Raw genomic sequence first — 21696 nt, forward strand, 5'->3', positions numbered from 1 at the left:
TGGGGTAGGCCACAGCTTTATTAAATGTCGTGGGTCCTTTCAAGGGAGACCAAATGCTAATGTTGCCTGGGTCCAAATTAGTCTTAGATATGAGTACTCCTTGACGACTTAGATGGATGACCACACGGTATGCGGTTAGCCAAAGAAGTGAGTTTATTCATCAGAGTTACAGAAGTTATAGAAGAGATTTGCTTACGTAATGATCTAATTACTGCGCATGCCCAAGGTCGCTGGACATCTGGAGTTTTATAATTAATAATGCTTCTTTCAAAGACGTCTCCTACAAGAACAATATATCAACACTCTGTGACAACTGTATCAAAGCAAAAATGTCTTAGGATAAGGTTCTCAGAACATGTACAGAGAACAGGATGCATTGGGAAAGCACTGATCAGACAAGATTCAGGGGTCATATAGTGAGAAGAAGACAGATAAAGTAAGTTGGAAGAGAAATTAAATGTATTTTTCTTATTTCATTTGAGACAGGGGAAAATCTAGAATTAACCCTTCACAATAACATATGGTAACAACATTAATAATAACTTTTTCAAAACCTATCCATGCTGTACGCCGGTTAACTTTATCAGTCCATCAACCGCGAACAATCAGGCTTTGTCCCGGGCCGCGAGGCTAGGGACAACACTATAAGAACAATCTCACTGATCTCGCGCGCACGCCTCTTGGGAACCCCCTTACGCTTAATGTCTGTTGACGCAGAAAAAGCGTTTGACATCTTAAAACCACGTGCCTCAACAGCGCCAACACCGGCGGGGAAGCCAAAGACTGCCTGTTAATAATTTGCACCACCGACACATTGTCAGACCAAAAACATAACTTATGGTCCTGGAGCTCTTTGCCCCATAACTCCAACGCCACCACCAGCGGGAAAAACTCCAAGAGCGTGGTGTCTTTATTCCATTGTCTCTCAATCCAGGATACTGGCCAGGGTTCCCTGCACCAGTGGTTCCGGAAAATCACACCAAGACCGACCCTGCTGCATCAGCGAACAAGCAGAGATCGGATCCTGACCACTCCTCCTTGGGACATACCACTTGCCCATTGAAGGATTCCAAGAAAAATCTCCAAATATGTAAATCCTTTCTGATTCCTTGCGTGATCCTTACAAAGTGGTGGGGCTCTTTTACTCCCACTGTCGCCAGTGAAAGTCTTCTTGAAAAAACGCGCCCCACGGGTATCACTTTGCAGGCAAAGTTTAATAAACCCATCAGGACCTGTACTTGGCGCAGCGTGGCCTTCTTACAGCTCGCAACCTCTTTTACCGTCTGACACAGGCGGGCTATTTTATCTACCGGCAACCTGAAAACCATTTCCTTGGTGTCGATCTCGATCCCAAGAAAAATCAGCCTGCTGACTGGGCCCATCCTCTTTTCCTCAGACAACGGAACCCCCGCCTGTTGCATCAAATTTCGGAATGTGTGTAACAACAAACCGCACGAGCCCGATGCTTCCGTTCCTATAAACAAAAAGTCGTCAAGATAATGCGTAACCGATGTGATGCCGGTCTCGAACTTGAGCATCCACTCCAGGAAGGAGCTGAAAAGCTCAAAGTAGTAACATGAAATAGAGCAACCCATCGGTAAACACATGTCAAAAAAAATTGATTGTCCACTTTGCATCCCAGTAGATGAAAGCACTCTGGGTGAATCGGCAACAGCCGGAAAGCTGACTCGATGTCAGCTTTTGCTAACTGAGCCCGTTTTCCTGCCGTTCTAACCAGCGACACTGCCTGGTCAAAAGAAGCATAAACCACCGAAGCTTGCTCCTTTTGAGATGCCATCATTTACCGACTCACCTTTTGGGAAAGATAAATGATGTATCAGGCGAAACTTGCCGGCCTCCTTCTTGGGGACAAGCCCCAACGGGGAGACCCGCAAATTAACAAACGGCGGTTCCTCGAAGGGGCCCACCATGCGGCCCGCTGCTACCTCCTTTAGAACTTTTTCTTTAACTAATTCTATGTTGTCCGTCGCTGATTTTAGGTTTGGACACAACGTGGACGCGGGCTGGAGAAAGCAGATAGCCGTCGGAAAAACCCTGTCAAAGATTCTTGCCTCCTCCTTCCTGTAAATGATGTACTCTGTAGCCACTTATGAGCATTTGCCACTGGTCACTCGTGCTCCATGTGCCCCTGCACTGCCCCCCAGCGACTGATAATCTCCTAATCTGCTTCCTAAGCAGCGCATCCGCAGCGTGTTGACCCCCACAGACAGAACACTCATGTCTGAACTTGCAGGTGGAATAAAACCTGCAATGGCCCTCGTAGAGCCAACAAGAGCCATTTGGTCTTGGGGAGGCCGCAGGGGGCTGTTGACACCCCCCCCCCCCCCCCCCCCCCCGCCGCTCCCCCCTGAAATGTTGGTTTCTGCGGGCGCTGCGTTAGTATAAGCTGTATCCAGACGTCGGTAGCTTTTGACGCCTTATGTGACTGATACCCGAAACCCGGCGCCGGAAATCTTCATCATAGCGCCACCAAGCGGCACCGCCGTGTAATTTATATGCGCTGAATATCGTGTTAAGGTACACCATAAGCTCTGGACCTTTTCTCGTCTGGTGCTGGCATGGAACATATGCCAGTACCATATACGCCTGCAGCCAATTGCCAAAAGTCTTAGCGACTTTCGGCTTCTTATCCGTGCCGCGCTCCGAGACCTGTTCTTTGTCAACCATCACGTGGTCCGCCGATAGCAAGGACCATATATCCACATATACACCTTTGCGAATTTTATCCAACAACTCGTCCGACAAACCGACCCCTAACGGGGCAGCAACACAGAACGAGTATATCTCAACCCTTCCAGAGGGCCCACATCACCACCGGCTGATGAGCATCCACCCTCCTGCCCCGCAGGCGGGCCCACGCCCCCTGGGGATCCGCAGGACTCTGACACACCATCTTTTTGATCCACCTTGCTCAACAGCGATTTTAACACCGTAACTAAATCACTTTTATCAGCCGCCTTTGCGGGATCCATCACATTTTTCCAAGCGTTTAAATCGTTCGACTCACCGGCTTGACCGACCTCCGGCGTTGCCAAGGGTGTGGTCCTTGCCGGTCTTCTTCCTGGGCTTCTGCCCCTGCAGGGCGATGGCTGCCGCGCATTCCCGTGCGGAGCCTCTCGAGCCCTCCTTCCCTGTTCTACTCCAAGGTGGCCCCGCTCCGGCCGCTCTTGCGAAATATCCCGCCTCCTGCGGCGTATAAGATCCCTATTTGCCAGGGTTGTTGGCAAAGCAGCCGCCTGGCGGTAGGTTTCCGGTTGGTGCCGATGCCCCGGACCACTGAACCCGTCGCCCTCGTTCTCTCTACTTGCTCTCCTCCTTCCTCTACTTGCCTCTGCAACTAGCCTAACATGCTCTCTATCGCGCTTGCGCTGATATCTCTCTCTCCTAGCTCTCTCCCTCTGTCTCCGCTTAGCGCCCTGGCCTTGCCTGTTGCTGCTGGCGCGACTGACATAACTGTAAGACTACTCGCCTCCCCCCGAGGAAAGAGCCCCCACGAAACGTGGGTTAACATAGCAGCGCTTATGTGAGTTTGGGTGCGCACTATGTAGCTGATGCGAGGGGGGGGTTCATGTGTGCCCCATAATTACTGTGCTCGCGACTCAAGGGTACGTGTGCGAACACGTTGGGGGGCTTGACGGCTATGGCCTTGAGTGGGGGGGTGATCAAGATAGTACGCGGGCGTGGGTCTCTCTGGTGTGCGGTCCGAAAACGTGCTTCTGCTCCCATCCGTTGCAACCCCCCTGTCCCTGCTACACTGCTTGCTGCCCGCCCGGCTGCCCATGCTGCTCGCTGTACTAGAGGCCGGGCTATACCTCCCCCCAGCCATGATACGGCTGGGCACTACAACATTGCGGCCTCCGTCCCCTCGCCTCGCTGGCGCTCTGCGACTCGCCCCTGTAGCCCCTACCTGCGCCTGCTGTTCGTTTGCGCCACCATCTTGAGTATGCCTGCGCTTCTGTTACGCGCCTCCTTCCTTCCTTGTTGCTCCGCCCTTAGGCTGGAGCCCTGCCGCACGCTGGTCCCTTGGGCCGGAGCATGCCCATGATGCTGCCGCCTGCACCCTTCTTACTGGCGGACTGCCGGCTGGCGGTGACCGTGGCTCCACCGTGGGCGCTCTTCCCGCCGCGCGGTTTGAATTTGGCGCCAATTTTTGCGTGGCGCGTCCTGCTCCCGGCATCCTCTCGCCGCCGCGACTGTTCTTCCGGCCGCCTCTCTCTGAGTCGCGCCGGGGTTTTTTTTCTTCTCTTCGGGCGGCCTCGCCCGGCATCCCCCTCCTGTGCCGCTCCGTCACCAGCTTCCGGCTCCCGTGCTGCCGGTTCCAACGGCCTCCCGGACTCCGATCCTAACCTGCAGCTGACGAGCAGATCCTCCAGCCACCCGGCACCATCATGCTGGATTGCTTGACGAATCTTCAACTGTAAGTCGTCCATCTTCCGTCTTGGGGCTTCTCCCTTCCTCCGACGAATCTGGCGATCTCCCCTCTTCTTACTTGCTGCGCCCGAACTGAAGCCGCTTAACCCTCGCTGTGCTGCTCTTGCTCTTCTCTCTGTCTTCTATTGCTTGCTTTCTTTCTTTCTGTTGTTCGTCTTCTCCGCTCCTATCTTCCTTCTTCTCCTCGTGTCTCTCACCTCTGGTCTTCTTCCGCTCCCCTCCCTCTTCTCTTCCTGTCCTAGCTCCTCCCCCTGTTGCGTTCGCTTTCTTTAACCCCTCCTATGCCTGTCCCCAGTCACATGCTGTTTTCTTAACACAGTTCACAGCATACGAGGACTTTACTTTTACCTTAGGGGCCTAGCGTAATGTACGAGACCCAACCTTCTGGGCTCTGCTGGGGGTAAAGATGATTGGTGAAGGCATACCGCCCCACGAGAACGTCACTGTCAGAACCAGCAACTCTCGGGGCTGCCGTGCCCGCACCACCGATCCTGCCACCCGGGTTACCGGAGTGCGGAGTAGGGGAGCCCCGGTTCTAGTGATCTCCCCGGGCCGCTGTAAAACTGGTCACCGCCGGGTTGCTAGGGAGGCAGCAGGTGCTTCTCTATTTCCTTGACTACCAAGCATGCTTCCTTGGTACTGTCTGTTCAGCAAGGCTGGGGGCGGTGTTCCAGCACCTCCTTGATTGGCCCTGCTGCTGTCAGGCTCCCCGCCCCAATCAGCTGCGGGGGCGGGAGCTCTGACAGCATTTAAAAGTGTGTGTTTTCCTTCCAGCCCTTGCCAGTGTTAGTTTGGTTCTCCAGCTGCACCCGCGTTTATTTTGACTGCTCTTCTGACCCCGGCTTTTCTGACCTCTGTTTTTGGACCTTGACTACGTTTTTGCCTGACCCCTCTGTACTACGTACCCTCCTGTTGCTGACCCGGATTGTCTGACCACTCTACCGTTTGTTTGTCTTCAGTGTCTGTTTGTCTTCCCGTGTCCCGCTTCCCTAGTGAGGGTAGGGACCGCCGCCCAGTTGTCGCCCTGGGGGTTAGCCCAGGGGGGCAAGTAGGCAGGGACAGGGGTTGCGGGATTTCTCAGGGACGCCCATATCCCGGACACTGTCCTGACAGTCACGATGTAATGTCACTCACTACTCGGTGCTTGCACAAGTGGACTTTACTTTTACTGTAGGGGCCTAGGGTTTGTATGAGACGCAATCTTCTGGGCTCTGTATTAAATTAAGGACTCCTTTAACATCCTTTTACTCTAATTAAAGAATAATTGAAAACTAACAAAAGTGAAATCATGACGACACAACAAAGTTTATTTAGACACTGCATTTTCCCACCACACATACACTCTACCCACAGTGCCATGGACGTCCATTTAACCTAACAGTTTGTATATAGAAGACCAGAGAAAATCATTACAGGTCTCTTACATTGTGCAGATGTTGCCAAGGCGCGATTTGTAGCCGTCACCCGAACGCTGCACTGCCCACCAAGCTGTTAGCTACCAAAAATGTAGGTGGCCATGGGTGACGCTGACCCTCACCTGCCTTGGCTCACCGGGCCTCACAAACTCCACCACATCCACTTGTCGTTGTGACGGTCGACCCATAGTACCACCCAATCATGACTGTAAACCTGAGCACTATTTATATGCCGCCAACCGCAGAGTCTTTGTCCTTAGGGAGACGCACGCATTTTACTTATCACAGCAGAACGGAAAATTCCTGCCAAAATATTATCTCCGCCTGCTGAAAACACCGAAAGAGCCAACTGACATTACCCATTAGGGGATTTCCATCTAAAAAAACTGTTGCTTTGTCACCTGCCTATCTGCTTATTCCACCAGCTCATTTGCATATGTCACTGAGCAAGCGCTGTGATTGGCTGACACTGTAGCTTTATGGTTAGTGTAGCACCACCCACAAGGAGATTCATTATGGGCATCTCAAAGCAGCCATAGGCCCGGGCCTAGGGTAATGGCTCCAAATTGGCATTAGAACACAGTGCGGCCGGTGGTGCTGCAGCTGAACCCCAGAGGTGCAATAACTTACGAGGCCTGAAAACTGAAAGCATTGTCGGAAGGGAGCTGATGACAGCTCATCTATCAGAGGTGGTACAATGGTGAGCTGGAGCCTCCATGCCCAACCTTATCACATCTTATGCTCCCCGGTATCACATCTTGTATCCAAGCTAAAGGCGGTGAACCAGGGTACTACGCTAGGGCATTACTATCAACCTCTTTGATACGAATGGGGGTGGGGGTGAGAGGGGGGTGAGAAACCCCCACAGTGACAGGTAGAACAGGAAACCGGAGTCCCAGTCTCATTCTGGGGGGTGAGGGGGTATCAGTAGTGAGATACTCGCTTATCAGCAAGTTATCCCCTATCCTGTTGCTAGGGGATCACATGTAAGACCAGCCTCACATGGGCGTATTTACTCTGTGTATTTGAACGTTGCATGTAGCATTTTCGCGCACGGCTGTGTGTATTTTACTGTATTCTTCATGCGCGCATGCCCTGCGTAATTATATGCTCCATAAGAAGGCAAGCATGCTCCCTTTTATTTCAAAGGTCAATTACGATTAATGTGTAATAAGCACCAAAATAGGTCATGAAGTGGGATTCTCTTCCACGACTGAAATCGCATGCAAAGAATGTACATGTGAGTGAGCCCATTGAAATCAGCTGGTTATATACACTGCGTGTTGTACGTGCAAATTTTGAATGTGTAATACATAGAGATGAGCGAACCTACTCGGCCACGCCCCTTTTTCGTCCGAGCACCGCGATTTTCGAGTACTTCAGTACTCGGGCGAAAAGATTCGGGGGGCCCCCGTGGGTGAGTGGGGGGTTGCAGCGGGGAGTGGGGGGGAGAAGGAGAGAGAGAGAGAGGGCTCCCCCCTGTTCCCTGCTGCTACCCCCCGCTCCATCACGCCTCCCACCGCCCCCCAAATCTTTGCACCCGAGTACTGAAGTACTCGAAAATGGCAGTGCTCGATCGAATAATTACTCGAAACGAGTACACTCGCTCATCTCTAGTAATACACAGTGCTTCCACCAGTGGACTTTACTTTTACCTTAGGGGCCTAGCGTAATGTACGAGACCCAACCTTCTGGGCTCTGCTGGGGGTAAAGATGATTGGTGAAGGCATACCGCCCCACGAGAATGTCACGATGTGATGTCACTCACGACTCGGTGCCTGCACCAGTGGACTTTACTTTTACCGTAGGGGCCTAGGGTTTGTACGAGATGCAACCTTCTGGGCTCTGTATTAAATTAAGGACTCATTTCACATCCTTTTACTCTAATTAAAGAATAATTGAAAACTAACAAAAGTGAAATCATGACGACACAACAAAGTTTATTTAGACACTGCATTTTCCCACCACACATACACTCTACCCACAGCGCCATGGACGTCCATTTAACCTAACAGTTTGTATATAGAAGACCAGAGAAAATCATTACAGGTCTCTTACATTCTGCAGATGTTGCCAAGGCGCGATTTGTACCCGTCACCCAAACGCTGCACTGCCCACCAAGCTGTTAGCCACCAAAAATGTAGGTGGCCATGGGTGATGCTAACCCTCACCTGCCTTGGCTCACCGGGCCTCACAACTCCACTACCGCACCCACTTGCCGTTGTGACGGTCGACCCATAGTACCACCCAATCATGACTGTAAACCTGAGCACTATTTATATGCCACCAACCGTAGAGTCTTTGTCCTTAGGGAGACGCACGCATTTTACTTATCACAGCAGAATGGAAAATTCCTGCCAAAATATTATCTCCGCCTGCGGAAAACACCGAAAGAGCCAACTGACATTACCCATTAGGAGATTTCCATTGAAAAAACTGTTGCTTTGTCACCTGCCTATCTGCTTATTCCACCAGCTCATTTGCATATGTCACTGAGCAAGCGCTGTGATTGGCTGACACTGTAGCTTTATGGTTAGTGTAGCACCACCCGCAAGGAGATTCATTATGGGCATCTCAAAGCAGCCATAGGCCCGGGCCTAGGGTAATGGCTCCAAATTGGCATTAGAACACAGTGCGGCCGGTGGTGCTGCAGCTGAACCTCAGCGGTGCAATAACTTACGGGGCCTGAAAACTGAAAGCATTGTCGGAAGGGAGCTGATGACAGCTCATCTATCAGAGGTGGTACAATGGTGAGCTGGAGCCTCCATGCCCAACCGTATCACATCTTATATGAAAGCTGGACCAACAGGGCACTAGAGATTCCATGTCAGCCCGTATCACATCTTGTATCCAAGCAAAAGGTGGCCCTACTTAACAGTAGAGCAGTGATGGCGAACCTTTTAGAGACCGAGTGCCCAAACTACAACCCAAAACCCACTTATTTATCGCAAAGTGCCAACACGTCAGGTGGCGGGGGTTATCACGACGTATGATTTTACCCCCGTCGTTCTAAAAAGCACAGGGCCGCTTCAAAATAGACAGTATGCAGATTTTGACTGCTTTTTGGACGTGGAAATACTGCAGAATGTCCTCAGCGGAAATTTATGTGGAAAATTCTGCAGCATTTCTGCATCTAAAAAGTAGTCAAAATCGGCACCCTGTCTATTTTGAAGCAGCCCTGCCCATTTCTGCCGCATGTAAACATACCCGAGCGGTAATAGTGACACCGCCCAAAGCAGCCCCAGAGGTAATAGTGACACATCCCCCAGCGGTCCCCCAGCAATAGTAATAGTGACACCCCCCATTAGTAATAAGAGTGACATACCCCAGTGGTCCCCCAGCAGTAATAATGCCCGCTCCCCCCCAGCGGTTCCCACAGCAGTCATAATACCCCCCCAGTGGTCCAGCAGCAGTCACAATGCCACCCCCAGCTGTTCACCAGCAATAATAATGCCCCCCTCTCCCCAAGCAGTTCCCCCAGCAGTCATAATGGCTCCCCCCCAGCGGTTCTCCCGGCAGTCATCATGCCCCCCCCCTAACGATTCTCCCAGCAGTCAGAATGTCTCCCCCTCCCCCCCCCTGCCGTCGATTCTCCCAGCAGTCAGAATACTCGCCCCCTGCCCCACATACTTACCCATCCTCCTCGTGGGTGCGCTGCTCCTCTCCTGCCTGATCCCAGGTGCATACTGAAGGCAGTGTGCTTCTGTTGGATGCCTTCTCCCCCTGCTCTTGCGAAACCAAAGTAGGAGACGTCGGGGGACGGGGGAGGAGGATCCTGGTTGCACACTGACTCAGTGTGCGCCGGGATCAGCACAGATAGCAGCGCTGGGTGAATGTAAGCAGGGGAGCCGCGGCCCCTGCAGGCATTCACTAAGGTGGTGAGCGGCCGATGGTGGCGCGTGCCAGCAGGGAGGGCTCTACGTGCCGCCTCTGGTACACGTGCCATAGGTTCACCACCACTGCACTAGAGCATCCATGCTCCCCGGTATCACATCTTGTATCTAAGCTAAAGGCGGTGAAACAGGGTACTACGCTAGGGCATTACTATCAACCTCTTTGATACTAATGGGGGGACGGGGGAAGAAACCCCCACAGTGACAGGTAGAGCGGCAAACCAGAGTCCCATTCTCATTCTGGGGGGTGAGCGGGTATCAGCAGTGAGATACTCACTTATCAGCAAGTTATCCCCTATCCTGTTGCTAGGGGATCACATGTAACACCAGCCTCACATGGGCTTATTTACTCTGTGTATTTGAGCGTTGCATGTAGCATTTTCGCGCACGGCTGTGTGTATTTTACTGTATTCTTCATGCGCGCATGCCCTGCGTAATTACATGCACGATAAGCAAGCAAGCATGCCCCCTTTAATTTCAAAGGTCAATTAAGATAAATGTGTAATAAGCACCAAAATAGGTCATGAAGTGGGATTCTCTTCCACGACTGAAATCGCATGTAAAGAATGTACATGTGAGTGAGCCCATTGAAATCAGCTGGTTATATACACTGCGTGTTGTACGGGCAAATTTTGAATGTGTAATACACAGTGCTTGCACCAGTGGACTTTACTTTTACCTTAGGGGCCTAGCGTAATGTACGAGACCCAACCTTCTGGGCTCTGCTGGGGGTAAAGATGATTGGTGAAGGCATACCACCCCACGAGAATGTCACGATGTGATGTCACTCACGACTCGGTGTTACACCAGTGGACTTTACTTTCACCGTAGGGGCCTAGGGTTTGTATGAGACCCAACCTTCTGGGCTCTGTATTAAATTAAGGACTCATTTAACATCCTTTTACTCTAATTAGAAAATAATTGAAAACCAACAAAAGTGAAATCATGACGACACAACAAAGTTTATTTAGACACTGCATTTTCCCACCACACATACACTCTACCCACAGTGCCATGGACATCCATTTAACCTAACAGTTTGTATATAGAAGACCAGAGAAAATCATTACAGGTCTCTTACATTGTGCAGATGTTGCCAAGGCGTGATTTGTACCCGTCACCCGAACGCTGCACTGCCCACCAAGCTGTTAGCCACCAAAAATGTAGGTGGCCATGGGTGACGCTAACCCTCACCTGCCTTGGCTCACCGGGCCTCACAACTCCACTGCCGCACCCACTTCCCGTTGTGACGGTCGACCCATAGTACCACCCAATCATGACTGTAAGCCTGAGCACTATTTATGTGCCGCCAACCGCAGAGTCTTTGTCCTTAGGGAGACGCACGCATTTTACTTATCACAGCAGAACGGAAAATTCCTGCCAAAATATTATCTCCGCCTGCTGAAAACACCGAAAGAGCCAACTGACATTACCCATTAGGAGATTTCCATCTAAAAAAACTGTTGCTTTGTCACCTGCCTATCTGCTTATTCCACCAGCTCATTTGCATATGTCACTGAGCAAGCGCTGTGATTGGCTGACACTGTAGCTTTATGGTTAGTGTAGCACCACCCGCAAGGAGATTCATTATGGGCATCTCAAAGCAGCCATAGGCCCGGGCCTAGGGTAATGGCTCCAAATTGGCATTAGAACACAGTGCGGCCGGTGGTGCTGCAGCTGAACCTCAGCGGTGCAATAACTTACGAGGCCTGAAAACTGAAAGCATTGTCGGAAGGGAGCTGATGACAGCTCATCTATCAGAGGTGGTACAACGGTGAGCTGGAGCCTTCATGCCCAACCGTATAACATCTTATATGAAAGCTGAACCAACAGGGCACTAGAGATTCCATGCCAGGCGGTATCACATCTTGTATCCAAGTAAAAGGTGGCCCTACTTAACAGTAGAGCAGTGATGGCGAACCTTTTAGAGAACGAGTGCCCAAACTACAACCCAAAACCCACTTATTTATCGCAAAGTGCCAACACGTCAGGTGGCGGGGGTTATCACGACGTATGATTTTACCCCCGTCGTTCTAAAAAGCACAGGGCCGCTTCAAAATAGACAGTATGCAGATTTTGACTGCTTTTTGGACGTGGAAATACTGCAGAATGTCCTCAGCGGAAATTTATGTGGAAAATTCTGCAGCATTTCTGCATCTAAAAAGTAGTCAAAATCGGCACCCTGTCTATTTTGAAGCAGCCCTGCCCATTTCTGCCGCATGTAAACATACCCGAGCGGTAATAGTGACACCGCCCAAAGCAGCCCCAGAGGTAATAGTGACACATCCCCCAGCGGTCCCCCAGCAATAGCAATAGTAATAGTGACACCCCCCATTAGTAATAAGAGTGACATACCCCAGTGGTCCCCCAGCAGTAATAATGCCCGCTCCCCCCCCCCCCCCCCAGCGGTTCCTACAGCAGTCATAATACCCCCCCAGTGGTCCAGCAGCAGTCACAATGCCACCCCCAGCTGTTCACCAGCAATAATAATGCCCCCCTCCCCCAAGCAGTTCCCCCAGCAGTCATAATGGCTCCCCCCCCCCCAGCGGTTCTCCCGGCAGTCATCATGCCCCCCCCCAACGATTCTCCCAGCAGTCAGAATACTCGCCCCCTGCCCCACATACTTACCCCTCCTCCTCGTGGGCGCGCCGCTCCTCTCCTGCCTGATCCCAGGTGCATACTGAAGGCAGTGTGCTTCTGTTGGATGCCTTCTCCCCCTGCTCTTGCGGAACCAAAGTAGGAGACGTCGGGGGACGGAGGAGGAGGATCCTGGTTGCACACTGACTCAGTGTGCGCCGGGATCAGCACAGATAGCAGCGCTGGGTGAATGTAAGCAGGGGAGCCGCGGCCCCTGCAGGCATTCACTAAGGTGGTGAGCGGCCGATGGCGGCGCGTGCCAGCAGGGAGGGCTCTACGTGCCGCCTCTGGTACACGTGCCATAGGTTCGCCACCACTGCACTAGAGCATCCATGCTCCCCGGTATCACATCTTGTATCTAAGCTAAAGGCGGTGAAACAGGGTACTACGCTAGGGCATTACTATCAACCTCTTTTATACTAATGGGGGGACGGGGGAAGAAACCCCCACAGTGACAGGTAGAGCAGCAAACCAGAGTGCCATTCTCATTCTGGGGGGTGAGGGGGTATCAGCAGTGAGATACTTATCAGCAAGTTATCCCCTATCCTGTTGCTAGGGGATCACATGTAAGACCAGCCTCACATGGGCGTATTTACTCTGTCTATTTGAGCGTTGCATGTAGCATTTCGCGCACGGCTGTGTGTATTTTACTATATTCTTCATGTGCGCATGCCCTGCGTAATTATATGCGCGATAAACAAGCAAGCATGCTCCCTTTAATTTCAAAGGTCAATTAAGATTAATGTGTAATAAGCACCAAAATAGGTCATGAAATGGGATTCTCTTCCACAACTGAAATCGCATGCAAAGAATGTACATGTGAGTGAGCCCATTGAAATCAGCTGGTTATATACACTGCGTGTTGTACGGGCAAATTTCGAATGTGTAATACACAGTGCTTGCACCAGTGGACTTTACTTTTACCGTAGGGGCCTAGGGTAATGTACAAGACCCAACCTTCTGGGCTCTGCTGGGGGTAAAGATGATTGGTGAAGGCATACCGCCCCGCGAGAATGTCACGATGTGATGTCACTCACTACTCGGTGCTTACACCAGTGGACTTTACTTTCACCGTAGGGGCCTAGGGTTTGTATGAGACGCAACCTTCTGGGCTCTGTATTAAATTAAGGACTCCTTTCACATCCTTTTACTCTAATTAGAAAATAATTGAAAACCAACAAAAGTGAAATCATGACGACACAACAAAGTTTATTTAGACACTGCATTTTCCCACCACACATACACTCTACCCACAGCGCCATGGACGTCCATTTAACCTAACAGTTTGTATATAGAAGACCAGAGAAAATCATTACAGGTCTCTTACATTGTGCAGATGTTGCCAAGGCGCGATTTGTACCCGTCACCCGAACGCTGCACTGCCCACCAAGCTGTTAGCCACCAAAAATGTAGGTGGCCATGGGTGACGCTAACCCTCACCTGCCTTGGCTCACCGGGCCTCACAACTCCACTACCGCACCCACTTGCCGTTGTGACGGTCGACCCATAGTACCACCCAATCATGACTGTAAACCTGAGCACTATTTATATGCCGCCAACCGCAGAGTCTTTGTCCTTAGGGAGACGCACGCATTTTACTTATCACAACAGAACGGAAAATTCCTGCCAAAATATTATCTCCGCCTGCTGAAAACACCGAAAGAGCCAACTGACATTACCCATTAGGAGATTTCCATTGAAAAAAATGTTGCTTTGTCACCTGCCTATCTGCTTATTCCACCAGCTCATTTGCATATGTCACTGAGCAAGCGCTGTGATTGGCTGACACTGTAGCTTTATGATTAGTGTAGCACCACCCACAAGGAGATTCATTATGGGCATCTCAAAGCAGCCATAGCCCCGGGCCCAGGGTACTGGCTGCAAATTGGCATTAGAACACAGTGCGGCAGCTGAACCTCAGCGGTGCAATAACTTATGGGGCCTGAAAACTGAAAGCATTGTCGGAAGGAAGCTGATGACAGCTCATCTATCAGAGATGGTACAACGGTGAGCTGGAGCCTCCATGCCCAACCGTATCACATCTTATATGAAAGCTGGACCAACAGGGCACTAGAGATTCCATGCCAGGCGGTATCACATCTTGTATCCAAGTAAAAGGTGGCCCTACTTAACAGTAGAGCAGTGATGGCGAACCTTTTAGAGACCGAGTGCCCAAACTACAACCCAAAACCCACTTATTTATCGCAAAGTGCCAACACGTCAGGTGGCGGGGGTTATCACGACGTATGATTTTACCCCCGTCGTTCTAAAAAGCACAGGGCCGCTTCAAAATAGACAGTATGCAGATTTTGACTGCTTTTTGGACGTGGAAATACTGCAGAATGTCCTCAGCGGAAATTTATGTGGAAAATTCTGCAGCATTTCTGCATCTAAAAAGTAGTCAAAATCGGCACCCTGTCTATTTTGAAGCAGCCCTGCCCATTTCTGCCGCATGTAAACATACCCGAGCGGTAATAGTGACACCGCCCCAAGCAGCCCCAGAGGTAATAGTGACACATCCCCCAGCGGTCCCCCAGCAATAGTAATAGTGACACCCCCCATTAGTAATAAGAGTGACATACCCCAGTGGTCCTCCAGCAGTAATAATGCCCGCTCCCCCCCCCCCCCCCAGCGGTTCCCACAGCAGTCATAATACCCCCCCAGTGGTCCAGCAGTCACAATGCCACCCCCAGCTGTTCACCAGCAATAATAATGCCCCCCTCCCCCCAAGCAGTTCCCCCAGCAGTCATAATGGCTCCCCCCCAGCGATTCTCCCGGCAGTCATCATGCCCCCCCCCCCCCCCAACGATTCTCCCAGCAGTCAGAATGTCTCCCAGCAGTCAGAATACTCGCCCCCTGCCCCACATACTTACCCCTCCTCGTGGGAGCGCCGCTCCTCTCCTGCCTGATCCCAGGTGCATACTGAAGGCAGTGTGCTTCTGTTGGATGCCTTCTCCCCCTGCTCTTGCGGAACCAAAGTAGGAGACGTCGGGGGACGGAGGAGGAGGATCCTGGTTGCACACTGACTCAGTGTGCGCCGGGATCAGCACAGATAACAGCGCTGGGTGAATGTAAGCAGGGGAGCCGCGGCCCCTGCAGGCATTCACTAAGGTGGTGAGCGGCCGATGGCGGCGCGTGCCAGCAGGGAGGGCTCTGCGTGCCGCCTCTGGCACGCGTGCCATAGGTTCGCCACCACTGCACTAGAGCATCCATGCTCCCCGGTATCACATCTTGTATCTAAGCTAAAGGCGGTGAAACAGGGTACTTCGCTAGGGCATTACTATCAACCCCTTTGATACTAATGGGGGTGGGGAAACCCCCACAGTGACAGTTAGAGCAGGAAACCGGAGTCCCATTCTCATTCTGAGGGGTGAGGGGGTATCAGCAGTGAGATACTCACTTATCAGCAAGTTATCCCTATCCTGTTGCTAGGGGATCCCATGTAAGACCAGCCTCACATGAGCGTATTTACTCTGTGTATTTGAACGTTGCATGTAGCATTTTCGCGCACGGCTGTGTGTATTTTACTGTATTGTTCATGCGCGCATGCCCTGCGTAATTACATGCGCGATAAGCAAGCAAGCATGCTCCCTTTAATGTCAAAGGTCAATTAAGATTAATGTGTAATAAGCACCAAAATAGGTCATGAAGTGGGATTCTCTTCCACGACTGAAATCGCATGTAAAGAATGTACAAGTGAGTGAGCCCATTGAAATCAGCTGCTTATATACACTGCGTGCTGTACGGGCAAATTTCGAATGTGTAATACACAGTGCTTGCACCAGTGGACTTTACTTTTACCTTAGGGGCCTAGCGTAATGTACGAGACCCAACCTTCTGGGCTCTGCTGGGGGTAAAGATGACTGGTGAAGGCATACCGCCCCACGAGAATGTCACGATGTGATGTCACTCACTACTCGATGCCTGCACCAGTGGACTTTACTTTCACCGTAGGGGCCTAGGGTTTGTACGAGACCCAACCTTCTGGGCTCTGTATTAAATTAAGGACTCATTTCACATCCTTTTACTCTAATTAGAAAATTAATTGAAAACCAACAAAAGTGAAATCATGACGACACAACAAAGTTTATTTAGACACTGCATTTTCCCACCACACATACACTCTACCCACAGCGCCATGGACATCCATTTAACCTAACAGTTTGTATATAGAAGACCAGAGAAAATCATTACAGGTCTCTTGCATTGGCGCGATTTGTACCCGTCACCCGAACGCTGCACTGCCCACCAAGCTGTTAGCCACCAAAAATGTAGGTGGCTATGGGTGACGCTAACCCTCACCTGCCTTGGCTCACCGGGCCTCACAACTCCACTACCGCACCCACTTGCCGTTGTGACGGTCGACCCATAGTACCACCCAATCATGACTGTAAACCTGAGCACTATTTATATGCCGCCAACCGCAGAGTCTTTGTCCTTAGGGAGACGCACGCATTTTACTTATCACAACAGAACGGAAAATTCCTGCCAAAATATTATCTCCGCCTGCTGAAAACGCCGAAAGAGCCAACTGACATTACCCATTAGGAGATTTCCATCTAAAAAAACTGTTGCTTTGTCACCTGCCTATCTGCTTATTCCACCAGCTCATTTGCATATGTCACTGAGCAAGCGCTGTGATTGGCTGACACTGTAGCTTTATGGTTAGTGTAGCACCACCCACAAGGAGATTCATTATGGGCATCTCAAAGCAGCCACAGGCCCGGGCCTAGGGTAAATAGCTCCAAATTGGCATTAGAACACAGTGCGGCCGGTGGTGCTGCAGCTGGACCCCAGGGGCCTGAAAACTGAAAGCATTGTCGGAAGGGAGCTGATGACAGCTCATCTATCAGAGGTGGTACAACGGTGAGCTGGAGCCTCCATGCCCAACCTTATCACATCTTATATGAAAGCTGGACCAACAGGGCACTAGAGATTCCATGCCAGGCGGTATCACATCTTGTATCCAAGCAAAAGGTGGCCCTACTTAACACTAGAGCATCCATGCCCCCCGGTATCACATCTTGTATCCAAGCTAAAGGCCGTGAACCAGGGTACTACGCTAGGGCATTACTATCAACCTCTTTTACCGTAGGGGCCTAGGGTTTGTACGAGATGCAACCTTCTAGGCTCTGTATTAAATTAAGGACTCATTTCACATCCTTTTACTCTAATTAGAGAATAATTGAAAACCAACAAAAGTGAAATCATGACGACACAACAAAGTTTATTTAGACACTGCATTTTCCCTACCACACATACACGCTATCCCCAGTGCCATGGACATCCATTTAACCTAACAGTTTGTATATAGAAGACCAGAGAAAATCATTACAGGTCTTTTACATTGTGCAGATGTTGCCAAGGCGCGATTTGTACCCGTCACCCGAACGCTGCACTGCCCACCAAGCAGGTGGTGAATTCTCCTTCAATGGAAGTGTTCAAACAAAGGCTGGACAGACATCTGTCTGGAATGACTTAATGAATCCTGCACTGAGCAGGGGGTTGGCCCCGATGACCCTGGAGGTCCCTTCCAACTCTACCATTCTACATATCTTGCGGAGGGGAAGACAACTGACTGACTTGTCACTTCCTGTGGCAATATCATCTGATCATAGAGGTCACAAATGGATAGATTGTTCGGACCTACAGACCATCCCGTCTCTTGATCATCTATTTTAGTAAATACTTGAATTACCCATGAAGTAACAATGCTGGAACACCTCTTTTAACTCATTGAGGACCAAGTGCCATAAATAATACAGCACTTGGTTCTAGGCTCTAATTCTGTCCGACAGTGTAAAAAAAAATGGCACAGGTTTAAAGCTCGTGTAATTCTGCAGGAGCAGGTTTGGCGCTCGGTTATTGGAAACAGACGAGGACCCTGAGGAGAAGACAAAAGCTGTTTAAAACGACTCCTTCCTTCCCTTTTGCAGGTGACATGGCGCTCAATGAGCGCTACGTAATTAATAGAGGAAGCAGCAGTGTAATTTCCTCTATTGGACCCTGCGATCACATGATCGTCGGCACGCCACAGCATGGCAGAGCTGCTGGGTCTAACTACTGTTACCATAAGGGGATGTTTTCCCCATGACTTTCCCCAATACAGTGGAAAACTGTGAACAAACAGACTCTTGATTGTTAAGGGGTTAAACTTGCATTGCACTGAATTATTATTATTTTTTTTGGTTCTTTCATGAAATCTATTACTAAATTGACAACTAGGTTTTACCATTTCCTTGGTCTGAAGGGGCATAGTCCTCCACATCCTTCACCGCCCAATCAGTTTGGCTGTGTTAAACTGTAAGGACATGGACATTTCCAGGAAGAATAACAGAGGGACCACACAATGTAGAATTCTGTTTAGTGAAACAGTTTCCACAAGAAAGGCAGGCTGACTGCTAGGAATACACTGTATAACTGCTGTAGCTTTTACAATGGGTTGTCGGGCGGCTCATCTCTAGTAATCAGCCTGTCTCACAACTTGACTTTAAAGGGGTGTACCAGAAGTGCAATGAATCACCTATCCACAGGATAGGTGATGAATGCCTCAGTGGGACCCGCACTGATGACAAGAAGGGGAGCAAGAGACCCCCGTTTCCTACTCACTGCACCCCCCCTTCAGTGAGAAGGAGCCTCAATGGAGCATTGGCCAAGCATGTGTGCTGCCACTCCATTCAGAAGCGGAGTACAAGCAGTTGGCCAACTCTGGTAGTCCCATTGAAATCAATGAAGTAATGGTACATGTGTGAACGCTGCCCCATTCAGGTCACTCATGACCCCGTTCTCATGACTGGTAGGGTCTCACATGTCATACGCTCACCCAACAGTTGGTTATTTCCTATACTGCAGATAGGGGATAGCTTGTTTTCATGGGGCAACCACGTTGAATCCCAAGACGTGTGGTATTAAGGAGTAATCAATAAGATACTGTGTTGTCTATTTCCTAGATTGAAAAGGAAGTCACAGAAGCCATGATGAAGTCTTTGAAATACTGTGATGTGGACACCGTGTCTGCCCGACAGCCCTTGTGCCAGTACAGAGCTGCCACCATTCATCATCGGCTTGCCTCCATGTATCACAGCTGTCTGCGCAACCAGGTAGGTGGGTTTTTTTTTTTTTTTTTTTTTGCAGAAAGTGTCTAAAGGCCCATTTACATGCAAAGATGATCGCTCAAAATTCGTTCAAAAGATAGGGAGATTGATAGTTTTAGTGATCATTCTGCATAAGCTTCTAATGGGCACTGATGCACAGTAGCAGCTTATTACCTTCATTCGCATGTAAATGAGCCTCCTGGAGTTGTATGCAGGGAACAGCAGGTGGGCTGTTCTCTGCATGCAGCTCCTTTGTTTTGCCGCGGGGCTGCAAACTGAATACAATGTAATCAACACTCCCGTGGAGAACACAGCGTGCGGTCGTTGCTATCAGCTCTTAGGCCGAATAATGGGTTTTATGCTCACCTAAAAATCATCGTTCAGCTGAAAAGTAAACAATGGTAGCATTTACACGCAATGATTATCGCTTAAAAGACATCGTTTGAGTGAATGTTGAGCGATAATCGTTGCATATAAATGGGTCTTAACTCAGGAACCATTTCTTGTCTTGTAAGCGGTTTTAATTTGTAGCAGCGTGTAATGCTTTGGCACTGGGAAAGCCTCTTCTGTTCATTTGTATGCACTCAGCCATGGGTATTGGTGTGCGAGACTCTCAGAATCACTGTTGCGTTCTTTGTATTGACTCCTTAGGGTGACTACCCAATACCGCTTTTTTCCACTGCGAATTCTCTGTGTTTTTTTTTTTCCACTTGTCTATGGGACTTTCTAATGTTAAAATCGAAACTCACAAAAAACGCAACTTGGCGCTAAATTGAGTTTTTTGTGCATTGCGATTTTAACGTTAGAAAATCCCATAGACATCTGGGGGGAAAACGAATCGAATTCGCAGTGGAAAAAAAAAACGGTAGTGGGGTAGTCACGATAGATGACCGAACGTACTCGGTTCGGGTGTTTTTGCACTCGAGCACTGCTTTTTCCGAGTAACTGACTACTCGGACGAAAAGATTCGGGGGGTGTCGGGGGTGAGTGGTCAGTTACTCGGAAAAAGCGGTGCTTGAGTGCAAAAACGCCCGAACCGGGTAGGTTCGCTCATCTCTAGTAGTCACCCTTGGGTAGATTATACAGAAAACCAATTAAAGATTGTCAGTTTACATTAACTTTTGCATTTAATCACAAGTATTAGTGGGAGTTATGGAGGCCATTATAAACATACCTCAATTTGTGCCTCCAAAATTTCAGGTTTTTTTTGTTTTTTTTTTGCATGCATTATGCAAATAGGCTCCGACTTGTCTGCTGGGTGGTCTGCTGGCTTACACTGGTCTGGGCTCTCTCCTCTAGGTCCTGCAAGCCCCCACCCCTTGCTGAATGACTGACCTCTCCAGTTTCTGCTTGTGTCGCATGTCCAGGACTAGGTGCATCAGAGAGGCCGATGCCTACAGCAGGGCAAGTTGCCGTGCAGTCACCTAGTCCTGGGTGTGCGGCAGAACCTACAGATCTACATCTCCTGCTTTCCTTACTGCAGTCATAGAGTTAAAGGGGTGTTTGGTTACAAAGGCACATTTTAAAATTAAATGACTGAACCCAATAAAATAAGGGGTATTTACACATCCTTTGACCCCGCGCTGCTGCTCCTCAATTCTCCTGGTCTCTGTTGACAGCACAAGTCAGCTGACCGCTGCCTGCCAATCGAAGGCCGCAGCGTCACTGTTCCAAACTCCTGGCATCATGACGTCCAGGATTGGAGTACAGATGCCAGGAGAATAAGCGGAAATGGGAGAATCTCAGGGCTACGGCCCTGGCTTGCTGGGGCCAAGGACGAGTTAGTACCCTTTCTAACTGGACATGCCCTTAAATGACATTATTCTGGTTGTCTGCTGCTGTCGTCAGTAGGGGAGCTCGTTTCATACAGTTTTACCATTGGATTCCATAGGGCTTGTATAATTATGTATACATCTCCCTCTAGTGGGCACTAACCCTTCTAGAGAGATTCTAAAATGCATTGTCAAAGACCTTTTGGACATATTTAGAAAATAATTGGGTTGACATTCACTTAAATACAGGCTGACCGCAGCGTGAAAATAGAGCTCCAATAAGGAGAATGGAGGTGCGGTGCTGGACCACTGCGTACGGGCTCAGCAATATCTTGGACAACCTCTTTAAGGGCTCATTCACACAGACGTGATTTTACTGCCTATTACACAAGCGATGCAGACATGTAGTACGCGGTGAATGGATTCAATGAAA

The 21696-nt window shown here is 49.9% G+C and overlaps 1 protein-coding gene across 1 annotated transcript in view; it reads left to right on the forward strand.

The window, feature by feature from the left end:
- Positions 1-21696, forward strand: part of EDRF1 (erythroid differentiation regulatory factor 1) — a 98261-nt gene that overhangs the window by 56071 nt on the left and 20494 nt on the right. Inside the window, 1 exon segment of the mRNA XM_066601135.1 lies at positions 19348-19497. Coding sequence (XP_066457232.1) covers positions 19348-19497 — 150 coding nt within the window.

This window comes from Eleutherodactylus coqui, chromosome 4 (assembly GCF_035609145.1).
Source record: "Eleutherodactylus coqui strain aEleCoq1 chromosome 4, aEleCoq1.hap1, whole genome shotgun sequence".
NCBI lineage: Eukaryota > Metazoa > Chordata > Amphibia > Anura > Eleutherodactylidae > Eleutherodactylus > Eleutherodactylus coqui.